General features: G+C 37.9%; 1 protein-coding gene across 2 annotated transcripts in view; it reads right to left on the reverse strand.

Annotated features, from left to right (window-relative positions):
* Positions 1-21,453, reverse strand: part of BNC2 (basonuclin zinc finger protein 2) — a 340,444-nt gene that overhangs the window by 308,838 nt on the left and 10,153 nt on the right. For both annotated transcript variants that reach the window (XM_060199604.1, XM_060199606.1), the window contains exon 2: positions 5,351-5,434. In XM_060199604.1, coding sequence (XP_060055587.1) covers positions 5,351-5,434 — 84 coding nt within the window. The remainder of the gene's footprint in view (positions 1-5,350; positions 5,435-21,453) is intronic.

The raw sequence follows: 21,453 nt of genomic DNA on the forward strand, positions 1-21,453 counted from the left end.
TGAGTATATTTTCTCTTTTATAAGACATTTAGGACTAAAGCTGAAATCTCATCAATATCAACTTTGACAACGGATATAAATATAGAGTAAGTTAGTCAAGTCCCTTTTAGAATTGTCCCTTTAAGATTTTTTTAATCTTCAATAACTACTAAATTTTACCAGATATGCTACACTTAGTATTTTGACAGTTGTTTATTAAAATTATTTTTCTAGGAAGTTCTAGGAAAGCAACAGTCTAGTTTTTATGAGACTTGAAACAATCAGAAAGCTGTGATGATGGCATACTTGCAACAAGCAGACAATAATAAGAAACTCTTAGCACTCCCAGAGTTGCATCAAATTTTCCATGGACCGAAACTAAAATGAAATAGTTCAATTACTGAGAGGTAGATAAGTAAAATAAACAACTAATTTCATACAGCGAACTTGGGAGAGAGTCATATGGACCTCATTCTGTTGTCTCCAAACACTTTATCAGAGGGGGGGGGGAGCTGAATAAACTTTAAACTCTCATGTAGGGATGTATTGCATGTGTGTCCCTGGCAGATGTGGAAAGGAGATGAAATGGGCAAGGGAGAATCAAATATCCCATCGCTGCAGGTTTGCTGAGGGAAAGAGCACTGCAAAGATCTCACATCTGGCAATCATTTGTCAATAGCTGGAAAGAGAACGGCAGGAAACTTTCTGGCTCTTGGAGAAGATGAAAAGACAAAAACCATGTGACACACACACACACACACACACACACACACACACACACATACTGCTATGGTACAATGACTACTGCCCTTATTCTCCACACCCCATCCCAACCTCCCCCTAAATTTAATGATCTTCAGATATACTCTACTCCATGGTCAAAAACATGAGTCACTTGACTTGTTAAAGCTGCAGTGTATGTACATTTTTCAAATAAACCCCAAGGCTGATGTTAGAAAATCAAAATCAGTCAAGCATAGACCGCCTGGTACTTTGGGCAGGAATCCTTGTGGTTTAGTCAATAAACAGAATCTGAATGAAAGACACCACAGTAACTAGACAGTAACGTTTTGAACAGCTCTTAAAGTGAAGGGGGCTGGGGAAGGGAGGCATACTAGTGACCATGGATATAAGGCAAAAATGCAACCAGTCCAGTTAGATCACACTGTATACCTTTGACATAACTGTGGGTAGCACAAGGTCATCTGCTTTTTATAACACATAAACACACATACACACACGAGTTTATATATTTCAGAAATATTATGAATGAATTTAGAGTATTCATTCTTCTGACACTTGAAGGCAGGAAGCTATTGTTGTTTTTTAAATAAGTATACCTATTTTAAAAGATAGGAAGGGGAAATGTCAGATTCTGTTCAGACCATACTTGTGATAATAATGTAGAAAATTTGCTGGTTTCCTTATGAGTTCATAAAAAATGACAAGTTTTGCCCCAGTAAGTTTACCATGTAATAAAAAGTTTTCGGGAGTCGGGCTGTAGCGCAGCGGGATAAGCGCAGGTGGCACAAAGCACAAGGACCGGCAGAAGGATCCCGGTTCGAACCCCGGCTCCCCACCTGCAGGGGAGTCGCTTCACAGGCGGTGAAGCAGGTCTGCAGGTGTCTATCTTTCTCTCCTCCTCTCTGTCTTCCCCTCCTCTCTCCATTTCTCTCTGTCCTATCCAACAACGACAACAACAATAATAACTACAATAATAAAAAACAAGGGCAACAAAAGGGAATAAATAAAATAAATAAAAATAAAAAAATAAAAAGTTTTCAAAGCAAGCCACACAAAATTAACTTCTTTGAAATCAAAAGAATGATGTCTGCTCATGATGATCGATGGACTTCAATGGGCAGCTTTTGGTTCACTCTCATGCTGCATTTAACTAGTAGCAGCCAGTGAGCTCGTCCCTGTAATTCCATAAGTGAATGCTGCAGGTTGTTTAATAACCTGGCAAATTCACAGTAGCTTGTCAAATTATTACAGGAACAGTGTCATCACTAAACAAGCCTGATCACGGTTAATTACAATGCAGACTAGAGAGCAGCCACAATTGTTCATTAATTACAGGAAGCACCTCATTTAAATTTTATGGAAATTTACACTTGCACCCCAGTATGTCTGGCAAAAAAAGCAATGCTTCACATATTCGCAAAAGAAAGGAGTCTGTGGTTTATGAGACATCACAGTAAATTGTGTCTAATCTGGTACTGAAATATTGGTTCATTATTTACTCTAATTTTCTAAACACTATAGTGGTAAAAAATATCAAGTCAAATGCCACATCCTGAACTGTCACCTACGAATGAAATTGTGCAGGGCCAACAACAGCAATACACAAAGGGCAAAATTAGACTGAGAAAGTACCTCTTCCCCAGTTAAAAAGAAATGCCTAACAGATGTCTAAAGAAGAATAATCATTTCCTTCTACATTATTACATAAAATAATAAATTCTGCTACCATACATTAGTTAAGCTCTCAAAGATAAAGTGCCTTCATACCTAATAGAGTTACTGTGAAAAAAAGTATGAAAAAAAAAGGTTAAAACAGTGAGTCAAATCTTAATTTGTAGCTACTTCTTTAAATCAAGTGTACACATACACACACATCAGCAGGTACCCTTGCTAAAGTCAAGTTAGGCACAGATTTCAGTGAAGATAGTCATTCAAAATTAAAGACAAATTCATGAAAAAGTTTCATAGATCTTGGGATTATTAAATAATAATGTTGATAAACCATCTGAGGGAGTCGGGTGGTAGCGCAGTGGGTTAACCTGCATGGGGAAAGCTTCACAAGTGGCAAAACAGTGTTGGAGGCGTCTCTCTGTCTCTCTATCTCTCTATCTCTATCTCCCCCTTCCTCTAGATTTCTGGCTGTCTCTAACCAATAAATAAAGATAATAAAAATAAATTTTAAAATATATAAATGCAAACTAGTTATGAAGGCTATGGCCCAAATGGAAATTCTTCACTGGCAAGGATATAAACAAATCATTTCTCCTAAATTTAGGTGTCCAAAAGGTCATTCTTAAAATCAAGAGGTCAAAGAGTGAATGTTCAAGTGGTTATAATGGTTTACATGGAAGGAAAGCCTGAGATGTAAGCAGAAAGAACAGTAACTCTAGCAAGTCATATAGTAAGTTTCTTGGAATGTAAAATAAGATTCAAAAACAACTTATCCAAACAGAAGAAAAAATCATCCAAAATATATGCCCTGACAAGAATAAAAGGATTATAAATAAAATTTAGGGACCTGGGCAGTAGTGTACCTGGTTAAGCACACAGGTTACAATATATATATATATATAGAGAGAGAGAGAGAGACCTGGGTTTGAGTCTCCACTCTGCATCTGCAAGGGGTTCGCTTCACCAGCTGTGAAGTAGGTCTACAAGTGTCTTTCTTTCTCCATCTTCCCCTCCCCTCTCAATTTCTGTCTTATACAACTGAAAAGAATAGAAAGAAAAAAAAGTTTTTTAAAAACTAAAATTTATTCTAGAATTGTTGGTTGGTAAAGATGACACTTTCAAGTTTTATATAACTAACATAATATGGATATGAACCCCAGTTATTTTAAATATATATGTAGGCCTTGTTTGGAGAGGAAGAGAAAACAGAGAAGGAAATGATCCAGGTTGGTCCTGGTGAGTTCATCAATTCACCACAATAGACTTGGTCTTCCATTCAGTCCACCAAAATGGTATTGCAAATGCTAAAATCAGTAACATGAGCACTTTCATCTCTTTGCCCAGGAATCTGGTTTTGTTTGGAAGATCCTTTCAACTACCAACAACCAACAAGGTAATCTTTTTCACTACAGCCAGTGTTTTATATAACTTCGTAGATACACGCTCTTTCTCTTTGTATGTGAAAGTAATGTGCGCCACTTGTCTCTTAGTTTTATTTCATTTACTCACATCTGCAAAATTCATTGCTCTCTGTGCCATAACTCAAGGCTCAAAAACAGATTAGCCTACACCAACACATGACAGACCATTCCAGGTGATATGTTTGAAGAACATCACTCGTCCTGCTCAAAGAGGTCAAGGATCAGACCACTCTCCACAAAAAGGCATTCCATCACTCTGCATTTATATGTCACACACAAGCTGTTAGCGTTCTAAAATCAGGAAGTACATGATCATGTCTCATATGTGTCACACCTGCTTTTCTGCTATATCATAGCCATACACCACCTAGACAGTACCAGCTTTTGGCACAGCAGAGCTCAGGTGGTCTTCCCCAGGCCAAGAGCAGGTGTGCGAGAGATGGTATACCCGTCAGTATCATAAAAACTGAAACCTCCTCCTGCCACCACTTCTACTACCTTCATTTGCACGGTAAAAAAAAAGCCAATTTTTAAATCTATTCTCTTTTTTCATGTAGGGTGTCTAGACTAGTAAAATCATTTTAAAACCAAGATTATTATGCTTATTTCATAAGCCTGGAAATTGAGAAAACAACACCAAACAGAAGTTCTAAAAAAATAAATAATATGAGTTTGCTCAAGCAATGTCATTCATGTGGAAGCCTCAACCTATCCCTGAATCACTGTCCTACAGAATCCTTTAATGTTAGAAAGTACACAGAAGTAAAGACATGCCTTTGGACAAGAGGTTATATTTCTACTTTAAATCTTCAACATACCAAACCCATTTCTAATGCTTCTAAATTACAAAATAACTGAAGTAAATTTCAAGTAAAGATTTTGTAGAAAAAAAATTATCTGCTCATAGGCTCATTATTACAACCACTGGGCACATCTCCCAATTCATGAAGAAAGAGTACTTACAATTAAGTCTTAATTTTTCACTACCATGCCCAATTGAGTAGCTTCTATTCTCCTGAGTTAGGGAACCATAAGAGGCATCATATACTCACAACTATACTAGTGCCCAACACGGTGTTTATTATTCAATAATGATGACTTTGAAAAAATAATTTCCTGAGTACCAACTATGTGCCAGGACATGTGAAAACTGTTAAGTATATACTAGAAATTTTATTCCTCCTAGTTACCTTGTATAGTAATATCCATGTCAAAGATGAGAAAGCTAAAAAGCTAAGTTTGCTTAGATGACTTGCCTCAAGTCTTACTACCAACGTATGCCAATCTAGGCAGCCAGTCTTTAGAAACCACATTATTACCCACCATATTACATTATCTCTTCAACAAGTAAATGATTAATTTTCACATACACACCATTCTTTCTGAAGAGAACTTATTTTTGCATATACGAACATACTTTTACACCTGTCTCAATAGTATTCATCTCTGGATGGCAGTGATATATTTGTATGACCTTCAGGGACCAGTGCTTTTATCACACAACCCCCAACTGATAAAACAATTAAGACTCCAACCTGGACTTCCAGCCTCTGGTCTGGCTCCTCCAGGTTTGGGCAAAAGTCTGCACCCAGCACTCTGCCGGCACATGCCACTGGAACCTGGGGGAATATGGCTGAGTTAGATGCTGGGTGTGTAGGCTGCTGAAACTGCACACAAACATACCTGACCCAGGCAGAAGCAGTGGCCTCCCAGCTATCATGATATCAAGAGTCTTTAACACTTAGTTTGTCAAATATAAATATATTTTTTAATTTTTTTAATATTTGTTTATTCCCTTTTGTTGCCCTTGTTTTATTGTTGTAGTTATTATTGTTGTTGATGATGATGATATCGTCATTGTTAGATAGGACAGAGAGAAATGGAGAGAGGAGGGGAAGACAGGGGGAGAGAAAGATAGACACCTGCAGACCTGCTTCACAGCTTGTGAAGGGACTCCCCTGCAGGTGGGGAGCCGGGGGCTCGAACCAGGATCCTTACTCTGGTCCTTGCACTTTGCGCCACCTGCTCTTAACTGCTGCACTCCCACTGGACTGACTCCCTTGTCAAATATATTTTAAATGCCATACAGCGGAGTAGATGAACTGCCAGATGGTGACTTCCATGAGAAAACCCAAATTTTATTTGTCTTTCTGTCCATAGCATCTATCACAAAGAGGGGATTTAATAAACATTTGTAGGCAAAAGTAGGTGAGAAAGGAAGTAGAAGAAAGAAAGATAAGAAGGAAGGAAAAAAAATATGTCAGAACCACAGATTCTGTTATATTGAGGGCATCTTTTCTTCCTCATCTTAATTTTCTTACCGGAAGTTAAGAAAAATGTATTCTACAATGCCTATGCTTCCTTTCCTCTCTCAGAACACCTGCTTAAATTTATTTTTCCTATTCCTGTTATAGGCTAGCAAGGGCAGATATTATTTATTATTTCCTTATTTGCTGCCTTTAAATTACATTTAATAGGCTTCTTCTACATCTGTTGCAATAATAAAAAGGATGACTGCTGTAATTTCATGTACATTTCTATACATCTCAAATTCTACACTGGAAACTACTAAATTCCATTTCAAAAGCAAAGTGACATATCATAATTAATCAATCTCACGCTAAAGCATTGTATACTATTAACTCCTTGCTTCATTTTACGTATTTTAAGATAAGAAGAATTTAGACCCATCTACGTCCAGCTTTCTACTTTTTAAAGTGTTTTATCTAAGTTATTAATCAATATTTCCAAACACTGTTATATTTATTAATCACACACACATATCTATATGGATTGGCCTTTCAAACCATCAAACAGTTTCAACTCACCTTTGTCTTCATCCCCCCCTTCCAACAAATCCCTTCTTCTATTTTGCGTTATTTTCTAACTTCAATTAGTATCATCTGGGCCAATCAATTTTATTTGTTCCAAGGTCAGTTTCCAGCCAAGCACAGTGCCTTAGAAAGAATTTCCCACCTCCTTTTTATCCACAAATCAGTTCACTTCTTCATATACAAACCAATTGCAACAAATTCCACACTGCAAACTCAATATTGGATATCACTAATTCAAAGAAAAGAGCTCCTTCAACTCTTCAAATATTTTTAGGTCCAATTCTCCTACTCTTGGTATATTTCTTATCCTTTCTCCCTTCCTGTGGGCCATAGGGTGAAATGAACAGAACAGAATCGGTTTTTGGAATCTACCACTTTTTACTCACACATTCTACTGGTACAGTCCAAGAAGGAAAAGAAAGGTAGGTAACAATTATTGAGTATTTGCAGTGTGCCAGACACAAGGGTCACCTCAAATATAGATTAATCCATTTCTCACAATAACCATATTGAATATAAGTAGTTTCATTTTGCAAACAGAAAAATTAAAGATGATAATAAATAAAATAATCCTATCAGGGCCACTTACTAGTAAGTTGAAAAGCCTAAACTTTTTAAAACATGTGGAGGATGTATTGCATGTAAGTTAATGAAAAACAAGTATTAGTTTCATTTGGTAGTGTCTATTCTAAACGTCTCTACTGATGTTTTATGTTAAAGAAAATAGAAAGAAGATAATGGTGTTACTGGGAATTAAAGTCTATTTTTCTTCTGGCATATGGCAACAAAAGCAATATACAAGGTTATTTATTCTCTAACTTGAAGAATGAGTGAGAAATAGCATATAGAAAAGGTAAAAATACTGGTTTGGACTTGAGTCCAATGTAAAATAAGGCTGATTGACATATGGAGGGACACCAATAAGTTTTGCAACAATAATTCTTCCTGGGGTATGACAGAAGGATGGAAAATTTTTTAAATTTAGAATATTCTGTAGCAGCATAAGCCAGTCAAAAGCTTCCTGTAGACTTCAATAAATGTAACTGCTTGACTGATTAAAACAGATTCCATGAGCCAAATTTGTTTATTGCAAACAAAGTCAAACAATACTTCAAGTTCACAAAACAAATTCCCACTTACCTTGAAATTATTTCATGGTGTCACAAACACTAAATTTCTAGCTCCTTTTTACTCTCACGGAGTATATTTATAAACACTCTCCAGAGGAAAAGAGAAAGTTTAAAATTACAATTGCACCTAATTACAAAACGGACATTTGGAATTACAGCTTCTGAGAAAAAACAAAGAGGCCTGTGAATAAGCTGGAAGGAAACTGCTGGGCTACTAGAATGTTTCAACAATCCAAATGACTAAAGGAACTAGTAGGGAAATGGGCTGTACTCTCCAGCTGAGAATCTTAGAATGCCTGAGCAGGAAAAATAAAATAAATAAGAATTCATAAAAATGGAATATTTTATTTCAGAGACCAGGACATTGAGATTCAAACTGAAACTGCTATCATTTCATTGATGGGCACCTTCTAACATTACTCACCCTTATACATCAACTACAATTAGTGTCAGTTATTATCACATAAAGAAAAAAAAATAAGGAAAAGGCAAGCTATATCTGTTTCTTAACTCATCAAAATGTAACAAGGAATACCAAAGAATGTTAAAGTTGATAGCCTAATTAGTTATAATTCAGCACACCTAGACAATTAGGCCCTTTGATTTAGAAGCCTCTGTAGTTAGCTCGCTAGCTGTAAGTGATAAAAAATAAATGACTGACAGAAACAGCAGACATAAATTGTCTAACGCCTTATAACTATTCCATGTTAAGCTAAGGTAATAAAATATGGTGTGTGTGTGTGTGTGTGTGTGTGTGTGTGTGTGTGTGTGTGTAGCTACTGTTTTCACTGGAATAGAAAATGATATGGAGGATTCCAATTTTATCCACTTTCCTTGATGCTGGTGTTTAGTGTATGTTCTGATTTCATGCCTTAAAATGAAGTTCAGCAGTGATTTTCAAGGGGGGAGATAGCATAATGGTTATGTAAACAGACTCATGCTTGTGGCTCCAAAGTCCCAGGTTCAATACCCTGTACCACTATACACCAGAGCTGAGCAGTGCCCTGGTTTCTCTGTAACTTTATCTCTCTATATCAATACAACAAACAAACAAAATTGATATCAGAAACAATGAATTTTACAATGGCATGTTCAGTAATTGCTTTTGTATCTCTGCAAAGACACTTAAAAAGACTCTTGCTCTTTTTGACATTATTGTATATTGTGCTTCTAAAAACAATAACCAAGTTTAAAAACTAAGGAAAATACTAAACTGATCAGCTAATATTTCTAAACACCATGTCCCAGGTTTAATTATGGAACAATGGTTCTCTAGTACTCATCTAAATTTCACTTTGCTGGTGCTGCAACAGGAAATAAGAGGTTTTGAAAAGGACCTTCCAGAATCCCCAGGGTAAGCTGAAACTGAGTGCACATCTACTCTCCTGTTCATACCTCAAAGGAATCATGGTGTGTGAGAGAGCTATTTACAACTTACTTTGTGTATAATCAGCAGAAACAACAGATATGACAACAAGCATAAAGGCCTCTCTTTCTTTCTCCTCTCAAGAGAATTCAGCAAGGGAGGGCCAGTGGGCATTCACTTCAATGTCAAAAGGGCTTCCAGAAAATACATTTACTATAGGGCAGGGAGGAAATATGGCAGATTTACACACACATACACACACACACACACACACACACATTTTCTTTGTTTACTGAGATCACACACAGAAACTGTTAGGGAACAAACTTCTGAAAAGACACAAAAAGCCACACATTGTAAACAAGAGCTACTGTTCAGAATATGAGTCAGAATGGGTCCAGAAAGAGGGTGTACTGAAAGGAACAAAGAAAGAATATAAGAGATAGAGAAATGATAATTTAAGAAATTTGTGAACTAGAAGATAGTTAGGAAGCTGTTACAGCAGTTTAAATAACACACTTTCATGCCTGAGGCACCAGAAGTCCTAAATTCAGCCCCTGGAAACACCATAAACCAGAGCTAAGCTATACTCTGGGAGATAGAGATGATTAGCTAGCTAGATAGCCAGACAGACAGACAAGATGGTAAAAGGGTGTGTGAAGCCTGGGATGGTTATGCTTCTCGCAGGTGATTAAGACCCATTGGTAATTTCATTGTTCACCAATAAATATTCAGGTAGGCATTTTTCTGATGGACACTATGTAAATCAGTTCTAAACAAACTAACTTTCATGTCAGCTCAGGCCTCTTTGGTTAAACTGGCTATAAGCCCACGTTCTAAAGTATACATATTTGAAGGTTTCCATCTAGCAATTAAGGGATGAAGGAAACTATCATAGCCTATAACTTAGAAAAAAATTGATAAAACAAGTTCAGGAGACATAGGTCAATGACAGAACATGTACTTCAAATGTGTAAGGCCCAAGAGTATAATTTCAAGCATAATGAATTATTTTAAAAGCAAGTAAATAGTAACAGCCCAGTGGAATACCTGTTAATACACAAATGACCATGTACAAAGACAATGGTTTAAGCTTCCAGTCCCCATGTACAGGAGGGAGGATTGACAAGTAGTCAATCAGTGCAGCAGATGTCTCTATCCCTATCTTCCCTGTCAAGTTTTGTCTCTATCAAATAAATAACTTTTATTTGTTGTTTTATTGTTATAGTTATTATTGTGGTCATCATTGTTGGATAGGACAGAGAGAAATGGAGAGAGGAGGGGAAGACAGAGAGGGGGAGAGAAGGACACCTGCAGACCTGCTTCACCACCCATGAAGCTACTCCCCTGCAGGTGGGAAGCCAGGGGCTCCAACTGGGATCCTTAATGTCTGTCCTTGTGCTTTGCACCATGTGTGCTTAACCTGCTGTGCTACCGCCTGACTCCCAATAGATAATTTTTAAATAGGTACACAAATCTTGCTTTAAAAGAGAAAAAATCCAAAAGCCATGTCTCATCAGAGTACCTAGGACATAGATGGCTGCAACTTTCACATCCCAAGTCACAGAAAAGCAGATAGACTTTTAGGCCAGTTTTGATGGTTAGACAATGTCAAGCAACAAGAAGAAAAGTTACTCAGATTACACTAATTCAAAAAAAAAACAATTCACTGAAATGGATTTGACAGTAAACTAGCCAGATGCCTTAACAGAGAAGAGCAGATAAAGAAATAAATTATTGACACAACACTGTAAAGAGAGAGTATGATTGGGGGAGTCGGGCTGTAGCGCAGCAGGTTAAGCGCAGGTGGCGCAAAGCACAAGGACCGGCATAAGGATCATGGTTCGAACCCCGGCTCCCCACCTGCAGGGGAGTCGCTTCACAGGCGGTGAAGCAGGTCTGCAGGTGTCTATCTTTCTCTCCTCCTCTCTGTCTTCCCCTCCTCTCTCCATTTCTCTCTGTCCTATCCAACAACGACAACAACAATAATAACTACAACAATAAAACAACAAGGGCAACAAAAGGGAATAAATAAAATATTTAAAAAATAAAAAACAAAAAACAACAACAAAAAAAAGAGAGAGTATGATAAACACAGAATGGCAAAACAAATGAATGCAAAGCAGAACAATAGGAAGGTGAACTAAGCTAGCAGATGTGCGGTTAGCTTTGATCAGTGGTTTGCTTGCTTGCTTTTTCTTTTTTGTTTTGTTTAGTGTCGGGCAGCTCCATTGCTGACACTATGGTCTATTTACATAATCATTGTTTTGCCTGATCTATCTTCTTTCTACCTAGAGACCCGCCCTGCCTGCAGGGTACATTAATCTCGCCAGTTAAAACCCTAGCAACCATTGCTACGGAAGTTTTCTACCTTCCTGCTCTTTCCTTTTCTCCACCCCCTTTCCTAGCCATTTTCTTTTCTGACTTGCCACTTCCAGTTTTAAATATATAAAAGCATTGTCTCTGATCAATAAAATGCATCCCGCTCTGCCACGAGTTCCTGGTTTCCCTCCCAAGTCGCTGAGTAAGCAGCAGCCCAGTTTGGCTCCAGTCTAGTTCTCTCCAAGCCAGAGAGCACAAGCCCGGGAAGAAATACCCTCACGCTAGCCCGGTAGTTTAGTTTTCTTTTTTTAATGTGGCACTGGGGAATGAACTGTGGGCCTTATGCATGTGAGGTACCACTGCTGAGTGGCTTCCTAGACCCAATTTTTTTTTCAGTTTCCTATTTGGAAGGAGGGAAGGAGGGAGGGAGAGAGAGAGGGAGAGAGGGAGAGGGCAAGGGAGAGAGGGAGAGAGAGAGAGGGAGAGGGAGGGGGAGAGGGAGAGGGAGAGGGTGAGAGAGAGAGAGAGAAAGGGGAAGGGAGGAAAGGGGAGGGGAGGGATGGGGAGGAAGGGAGGAGAGGGGAGGGGAGGGATGGGGAGGAAGGGAGGAGAGGGGAAGGGAGGGGAGGGGAGGGAAGGGAGGAGAGAGAGGAGAGAGAAGGAAGGGAGGAAAGGGGAGGGGAGGAGAGGGGAGGGGAGGGGAGGAGAGAAAGGAGAGAGGGAGCTGGTGAGTCAGTCCTCAGCACTGCTCTACCATCCATAAAGCTCCCTCAGAGCCATCTATGGGACTCCCATGTGGTTTGGGGGCTCAAACTCTAAGTCTAACTCATGGTAAAGGTACATGTTCTCCTGGGTGAGTTTTATGCAGCTTTATCTCAGCTTTTAAAGTTACAGTTTAACTAGAAGACAACACACCATGCCTAAACTTTCTCAACCATCAAGTAATGGGCTGAGACTCAGAAAATCCAAGAATCGTGAAACCTAAAACTTAATAATTAAAACCACTTCCTGAAAAGAACTGACAAGTCAAAAAAGTATTTAGCCATTTTCTAATGTGGAATTGCCAGCTATATGCTTGGAATATAGAGGATTTACATTAAGGCAGGATTGTAGCAACAGGAGGAAGGGGGTGAGATCAGTTACAGAAGAACTGAGTAAAAGGCGGGGAGATAGAATAATGGTTATGCAAACAGACTTTCATGCTTGAGGCTCCAATGTCCCAGGTTAAGTCCCCCACACCACCATAAGCTAAAGCTGAGCAGTGCTCTGGTGTTTCTCTCTGTGTCTCTCTTTCTCTGCAACTCTCTCTAAAATAAAATAAAATGAAAATTTAAGAAAAAGAACTGAGTAGAATACCAAGTCTCTTATCCTATGGTCTTGTCCATCATTATTAAACCAATAAAATAAGAAGAAGAAGGAGGAGGAGGAGGAGGAGGAGGGGGGGGGAGGGGGAGGGGGAGGGAGGGGGAGGGAGGGGGAGGGGGAGGGAGGGGGAGGGGAGGGGGAGGAGGAAAAGAAGAAGAGAAGAAGACAACGACAATAACGACGATGAAAAATACAAAGTCTCCTGTGGTATCACCACAGAGCAGTGAACAACAGGATCAAGACAAAGAAGAGTGAATCTGTAAAAGAAACAAGAATATGATTCTGCTACTCAATAGATTGACAGGCACAGAAGACTGGAGAGAGGGAAACCAAATCCTTAAGCATCCTGAAACAGATTCAATGAGGTTCATACTCTTTCTGCCTTATAAGCTGGTCCTTTGGGGTGAGCTGTCAGAGAATAGGGTGTTAGGCTCTGAGACAGGAGCTGCCTCTGCAGGTAACATTACAGATTTTCACAACCATATCTGTTGTTGTTTAAACAACAACAATATCTTGTTTTTATATTGTGAAATCGTGAATAAAAGGTGAAAAAAATCTCTTTTCCCTGGTGACACCCTGAGGAGCTTAATGGACCATGAATAATGCTCAAATTACATAGCATCTTTCTTCCAGAACACTCAAAAGGGCTTTACACATAATAGTTATTAATTCCAACATCAGGCATGTAAAGGAGGTTGTAATTTCTACTGCATTCATTTTTAATTCAAAAAAGAAAAAACAGATACATCACTGTGGTGTTCCACATTTGATATAGTTGAAACTGCAATTAAGGCATAGTTCTCTCAAGTATGATGCTATTGCTTTAATAGAAATAGTAACCTTTTGACAGAGTTCATTTACTCCTTCAGTTCATGTATTATGTGGGGTTCAGCACTGACAATAATAAGACCGTTCTGTTGTACTACGGATGGCCTTTACATTCAAAGAAGAAAACTACATAGTTAGATTAGTGTCAGCTGGTTTGCAAACATTCTTCTAATAAACAAATTATTTTGAAAACTGGTCAGGTTGTTGCTAATAGTTATACTGTTAAGTTTAACAGTGAACATTAAATGAAACATCAAGCAAGCAGTAAGTACAAAGCTTATCAACAAATGCTGCTTCCCCACTTAATGTGTACGTATATAGGCACACAAGCATGTGTGCGCATAGACACACACACACACACACACACACACACACACTCAACCTACCATTTCAATGAGTGTTAATAAATTTGGCCAGGAATCTATAAAATTTAATGGCAATAGAAACAAATCCCTGGGGGCCAGAAGGTGGCACACCTGTTTGAGAGCACACATTAGCCTGTACAAGGAAGGACCTAGGTTCAAATCCCTGGTCCCCACCAGCAGGAGAGAAGTTTCAAATGAGGTGAGGCATGGCTGCAGGTGTGTCTCTTTCTCCCTCTTTATTTCCTGTTTGTTTCTTGAGTTTTCTCTGTCCTATCAAATTAACAATAATAAGTAGTTAAAAAAAAACAAATCCCAACTATCAAATAACTATCAATAATACAAACCATTGATAATATTAAAATATATACCAATACAATTACAATGTCAATTAAGGACCTGCTCAATCAACTTTTAGGAAGCACCTGAAAATGTTGTACTAAGAAAAGACTATAAAAATCTACCTGTTCAGTGTTTTAAAAGACTATAAAAGTCAATCTAAGAGCACAGCCAGTGTGAAGCACACACATCACCATGCAAAAGGACCCAGGTTCAAGTTCCTGATTCCAACCTATGGGGGAAACTTCATTAATGGTAGAGTAGAAGTACAGGTATCTCATTTTCTTTCTCCTTCATCCCCTTCTTCCCCGCCTGTCTCTTTCTGTCTCTATCAGAATAAAAGAAGAAGAAGAACAGAGAGAGAGAGAGAGAGAACCACCAGAAGTGGTGGAGTCATCATGGAGGCGAGCACCACAAATGATAACCCTGACAGCAAAAATAAAATAAGATAAAAATAAAGTATAATGTAGCTTCTGAAAGATTGATCATTAAAATCTTCATTGGGGGAAGTACTGAAAAGTGACACTTCATTTTCTGCCACTACCAAGTCCTTCACAATTTTCTCTAACCAGAGCACTGTTCAGTCTACTGTAGTGCTAGGAATTGAAGCTGGGACACTGGAACCTCAGAGATGAGAGTCTGTTGTGTAAAATGCTATGTTATTTTACTCTGTAACCTTTGAAATTCAAACATGAGATAATTTTCTGAGTTCTCTTTCAGATGCTTTGTTTGACATAAATTAAGAGGGCAACTTCTATGAATATGAAGAAAACCTACTTTATTTGGGGGAAAGAAAGGAGTCTGCAACAAAACAGCAAACTGATTTTATATAAAATCTATAGTCTGGTTCAGTGTTTCTAGGTGTATTCTTCAAAGAATATTAGCATCACTTAGGAAACTAAGATTCATTAGCTATCCCCACTGGAGGTCAACTGTAACTGAAAGACTAGGACTAGAGTCAGTCCATTTGTTTGTTTACAGGCAAGGCCTCCCAATTCCATTGCTTATAGATCAAGTTTTCCATTCTTTTTATTTCAGAGAGCTAGAGAGAGACACCACACCATTAATTCGCCATCTGTGGAGGTTTTCCAATGTCTTGGTGTTGGGCACACAGTCAAGTGAGCTATTTCATGGCCCTAAAACCATTTATTTTTATAAGTAATTAGAGATGCAGTTAAGTATTAAAGTTAGAGACCCAACAGCCTAACTAAGTAAATAGGAGAAACAAACCTTTCTAGGCAAAAACTCTGAACAACTTAAGAGAAGAGACTTGTCTGTTTAAAAAAGTGAAGTCAGAGCCAGAGTACTAGCTCACTAGGCAGAGTGCGTGTCTTACCTTGCACATGATGTGCACCTTGTACACATCAGCTCATGAGTTAACTCTATTCTGTTTCTCTCCCTGGTTTATAGCAGTCAATACCACGAGAGGTGTTACCAGGGGAAACTGGTGCTGGGGTAGGTGTCTCTCCCTCTCTCTGAAAGAAAAAATGGTCCACAGTGGTGAAAATGTGTGTGCTTAAGAAACTGGAAAGTAATTTATTCAGTAAGGTATTAAACCTCAGCACAACACAAGACTACTATGACACCAGTGAAGCTTGGTGCTGTGGGATCTCTCCCCAGCTCTCTGAAATAAAAGGAATGAAAATGTTGTCCCAGGAAAAGTGAAATCACACACATTCAAAGTCCTACAATACACACACACACACACACACACACACACACACACACACACACACGAAAAAAGTATACACCAAACACACTAAGGTATAAGGTCCATAATCTTTCCAAAATGTCATTCTGTGAAGGTGAGAGACAAAGTTAGGAAAGGAGACTCATAGAAAAGAAATGAGCAAGCAAAATAAAAGCAAATGGTTCCCTCTATATAAGCTGCGTATATTAGAAGAAAATTATTAAGGAAAAGATTTAATTCTTAGCATACAAACTAAATTTGTTTAAAAATGATATAGGTCAGCCTGAAATCAGCTCATGAGTTAAGTCTATTCTGTTTCTCTCTCTGGTTTACAGCAGTTGAGAATAAAGATCAATTTATCTCCAGTGAGAAGAAAATGACTACTTTTTTTTTATTTTATTTTATTTTTATTTTCCCCTTTTCTTGCCCTTGTTGTTTATTGCTCTTATTACTGCTGTCGTCACTATTGGATAGGACAGAGAGCAATCAAGAGAGGGAGGGAGACAAAGAGAGGGAGAGAAAGATAGACACTTGCAGACCTGTTCACCACCTGTCTTTGCACTTCACACCATGTGCACTTAACCCACTGCACCACCGCCTGGCTCCCGAAAATAACTACTTTCAAATAGGATCACTAAGTCACTCTTTAAAATAATTATTAGTGATTTAATATTAATTTAGAAAATTATAAGATAACAGGGGTATATATAATTCCACACTTTCTCACCACCAGAGTTCTGTATTCCTATCCCCTCCATTGGAAAATGCAGCTCTCCTCTATCTTCATAAACATGGGTTGATAATTATTTCTGTAACTATGTATCTATACTATACTTATATATATGTATTTGTCCATTTTTCCTCATGGGCCTACCTTCTCTTCCTTTCTATGTCATACCTACTACTTCTGAATGTCCTGAGCTCTTTTTTCCCCCCACCTTCTATTTGTGGGTCATGATGAAATTGTAGTTCAGAGCTCTCTGGGCATCTTCTCCTAACACCTACCTCTCGGGAGTATGAATCAAAAAATTTTATGGAGTGCAGAAGTTAGAAGTTCTGCCTTAACGTAATTCCTTTTCTGCTGGACATGGGTGTTGGTTGGTTGAACCATAACCCTAACCTGTTTCTGTCTTTCCCTAATGGGGTAGGGCTCTGAAGTGGTGAGGTTCTAGGACACATTGGTTAGGTCATCTGCCAGGGAGTTCAGGATAAAATCTTAGGAGCATCTGAAACGTGGTGGCAGATTATTGGGGTTGAAATTTGTCATTTCTGATTCAGCAACTCTAGATACAACCCTGAAGTAAAAAGGCAGTGGTAGCATAATGTAAGTAAATTTTTAAGGATTGGTATTTTTCTCAAAATGGAATTCACTTTGGAACAAAACAGATTCCTTTAACTTTATCTTGTTTTATAAGATGCAATAAACAGAACAAATCAAAAGGCTTTTTCTACCTAAATTTAAAAATACTGAATATTAGGGGTAACTAGAGAAGATATATGAAAATGCAGATAGGAGGTTTGAAGAATGAAATATGATAGAATGTGTAATGTAGCAGACAGAGAGAAAACAAATATAACACCCGCCAGAAAATAGTATCTCAAGCTATTGAACCACAGTCATTACATTTATTAAGGTTAAAAAATATTTAATCAGGAAAATGCAGTTTAAGAGATAATATATAATGAATATCTTATGTTTAATACATAGGTTGGCTGTCCAGAGATGCAGATTCTTCTGGACTAGCCTCTTGACCCCAACAAATGTATTGCTATGAAAAATTAACCAGGGGGGCAGGCACTAGTGTAGGGTTAAGTGGACATAGTATGAAGCACAAGGACTTGCACAAGGATTCCAGTTCAAGTCCCCACTCCCAACCTGCAGTGAGATGGCTTCACAAGCAGTGAAACAGGTGTGCAGGTGTCTTTCTCTTCCCCTCTCTTATCTTCCCCTCCTCTCTCAATTTCTCTCTCTCCTATCCTATTTTTTTAAAAAAAAAATGGAAAGAAAATGGCCTTAAGGAGCAGTAGATTTATAGTGCAGTCACTGAGCCTCAGTGATAACCCTGGAGGCAAAAAAGAAAAAAATATTAACCTGAAGGAGGTATAAATTGTACCAACAGAACAAAGGAATTCTGACTGATGTAAACAGTGAATCTGGGAGAGGCTTTACCATTTTGCCAAAGTTCAAATGGAGCATACCTTGACAACTTATGGATTAATCAACAGTTTTTCTTTGTCTTCTGGTGGGAGTGAGCTTTGAACAAGGAATCTTTGGTGGCTCATGAATGAAAGTCTTTCTGCATAGCCACTCTACAATATAATCAGTCTGTTCAACAAGGTTTTCTCTGCATGCAAAGTTTAAACATATACAAGGTTAAGAAAAAAATGGAAGAAGATATTCAAATTTATTGGGATTTTTTTAAAAAATCCCAATTCAAACATGTCATATATACTGTGTGCTGTGAAATTCTAGCCTACAAGTCTGCCAAGGAGCTTGAATAAAATAATAATTCAGAAGGAAAGAAAGAAGGAAGAAAGGTGGGAAGGGAGGGAGCATGGGAAGGAAGGAAGGAAGGAAGGAAGGAAGGAAGGAAGGAAGGAAGGAAGGAAGGAAGGGAGGGAGGAAGGAAAGACAAGAGAATGTAAACTGTTTAACAGAACAGTCCTTTCTCACAATAACCCTTCCCAGATCCAGTGCACTGGCTTTACCTGGTATAAGACTAGGGGACAGAAAAGGCTACAAGATCCTGAACCAAAAAGGTAAAAAGTAAATAAAAATTTCTTGCACTAATGGGATCTGTTATATAATATCAGAACTTGGTAAGAACATAAAGTAAGAGGGAGCTCCTTATATTCTTACTGGAAATTTTTTTTCCAAACTAAGCATAGTTTACTTCTGTGATCTATCAGGTTTAAAAAGTAAATGCACCAGCTTAGCAAACAATAGAGTGCTTTTATAAATTATAAATCAGACAATTTTCTGTTTGATTTTGGAGACAGCAGTCTCACATAATGAGAGAGCTACTCTGCTACTGTCTTGCTTAATGCTAAGAAGTGCTATAATAAAGTACTATTTTCTGTCTACATAGTCTTTTACTGGTGTGATGCTCTCAGATTCCATCAGTCATCTATGAGAACAGTACTTCCAAATCCTATCCTCTCACAGAACTTTTAGTTTTGCATTTTCAACCCCCCACCCCAAGTTGACATCTAGATTTAATCAAGAAAGCTATCAGACTGGTTGCTATACTTTCTTTGCTTCCTTAACCCACAGCTAACCCAAGTTGCCTCAGGTTTATGTTGCTCACAACATAATCCCATTAAAAGAACTCAGAACCATAGATCATGATTAAGTCTTCTCTTATTTCACAAATCTAGTAAATTCTGAAAGTCTACCTATTCCTTGCTTTCAGTCTCTTCTGTGATCTCTCTGCATACTTTCCAGATCATTTTTTTCCTTCTAAAATGTGTCCAGACCTTTGCCATAACCCTTCAGTGATAATCTTAAATTTATTAGGTCACACCCACCAACTGGTGTCACAGTCCACCCCTCCAACTGTTAAGACTCCAAGATGAAGTTTAAAGTTCCCCACAAACTACCAATTAAAATTCCTACCTAACTTTCTACAGTGTAACTACACCATGCTTTTCCTGTGTTATCTACTCTTTCTCCTCAGAACAAATGCATAATAATTTAATTAGACTTTTTGAAGTCTCACACTGATTTTGATATTTTCCAATGTGAAACTATTCTTGTGCTGATCTTTTTAGGAATATTCTCTCCAACATTCTACTTCTATAATTATGATTCCTGATGCCACTTTTTCCAGAGTGTCTTGTTAACTCCCAAGTGGGGGGGAGGAGTAGGGGGATCCTCTTTTCATGTGTTCTACCAACCTTAGGCCTTCCAACACTACATAGCCTTGAACTTTAAATACATATTGTTTCCTCCTTGAGAGCAAAACCTAACTTATTATTCTTTCTGTTCCCTGACAGAGCCCAGTACACTATTTTACACACAGCAGCTGGTCAACAAATACATGCAAAATAAACAATAAGTAAATCTCTTAAAATTCATAGTGGCACTAGTGACCCAATGTTACAGAATTATTTTAACTTTATCATTATTCCACCTAATAATCAAGAAATACTCTCAAGGCAAAGATGAGTCAATAATTCCTATTTTATAGATATTCAAGATACAGGGAGGTCACTATTTATGCACAAAGCATTTTTCTCAGTATAATTTATCTTGTAAAGGTCCAGTAACTAATTCAATGTCACCCTGCTCATATGTGGTCTATTTCTGCTGAAATATAGTTCTCTTGTTGGATTTCCCTTCAGGTTTACTTTGGGATACCTCTAGAACCTGATTTCATGAAAGCAATCTTTGAAAAGTAAGAAAAAGCACAATGTTTACTTTACATGTTAAAAGAGGTCTTTCTCTACCTCCTATAAATTATCAACATATGCTGAAATCTAAAGAACAGAACGACAAAAATGACTAAGCACCCAGGACAGCAAGACAGCTTTTTAGGAGACTAAGTACCTTACAAGTCTCAAGGCCCTTGGTTTGCACCGTGGTGCTACATAGACTGTACTGAAGAAGAGCTACAGAAGATAGAATGAAGTTATAATGATCTTCCTCTCTCTCTGCCTCTCCCTCTCTCACCTTTGGGAAATGAGAATGTAAGTGCCAACAAGAATTTGTTACTCTTTTATATAAAACTTTCCTTCTTTTCCTCCTTCCTCTATTCAAAAATGAAAAATGAGAATATTGGCCCAAAGAAGCCACTGAGAGGTCTTATTGCTCATGCAAGAGGTCTTGTGCTCCCTCCCCTGTACCACATTTTAAAATGTCAGCTTCAGAATAAGAGCAGATAAGAAAATCTCTTTTAATTCACTTTTTATGCTAGTATTGACTGCTACATGATAGGATCCAAATATATTTCTAAGAGAATTTTGGAGTAGCTACAATCACCTGGCTGTAAATTTCACTCTTAATCACTTTGTATTTTATTTGTAGCAGAGGTAGAAAACTGTAGCTTGTGGACTAAATGCCATTCTATTGTTTATTTTGTAAATAAAGTTTTATTAAAATGACTCTTCACACATGTAGTCTGTGGCTACAAAGATCTACTTGACTTGAATCCTTGCTATAGATACAATCCATCTACCTAAGGTATTTTTATGTGGTCCTTTACAGAAAAGGTCTGCCAAGCCATTTTAATGTGTAGATTTATTCCTCTTCCCCCAGCAATATCACTTTTAAGAACTCACCTTGTATGTCTCGAAGTTTTTCAAAACACAAACTGAATCTTTTTAATATATAGGCTATGTAATTGATAAGCAGACTCTCTCAAAAGCCTAGAGCAAGTAGATCAGAAGCAACCAATAGCACA

The sequence above is a fragment of the Erinaceus europaeus genome, chromosome 10 (assembly GCF_950295315.1).
Source record: "Erinaceus europaeus chromosome 10, mEriEur2.1, whole genome shotgun sequence".
Classification (NCBI taxonomy): Eukaryota; Metazoa; Chordata; class Mammalia; order Eulipotyphla; family Erinaceidae; genus Erinaceus; species Erinaceus europaeus.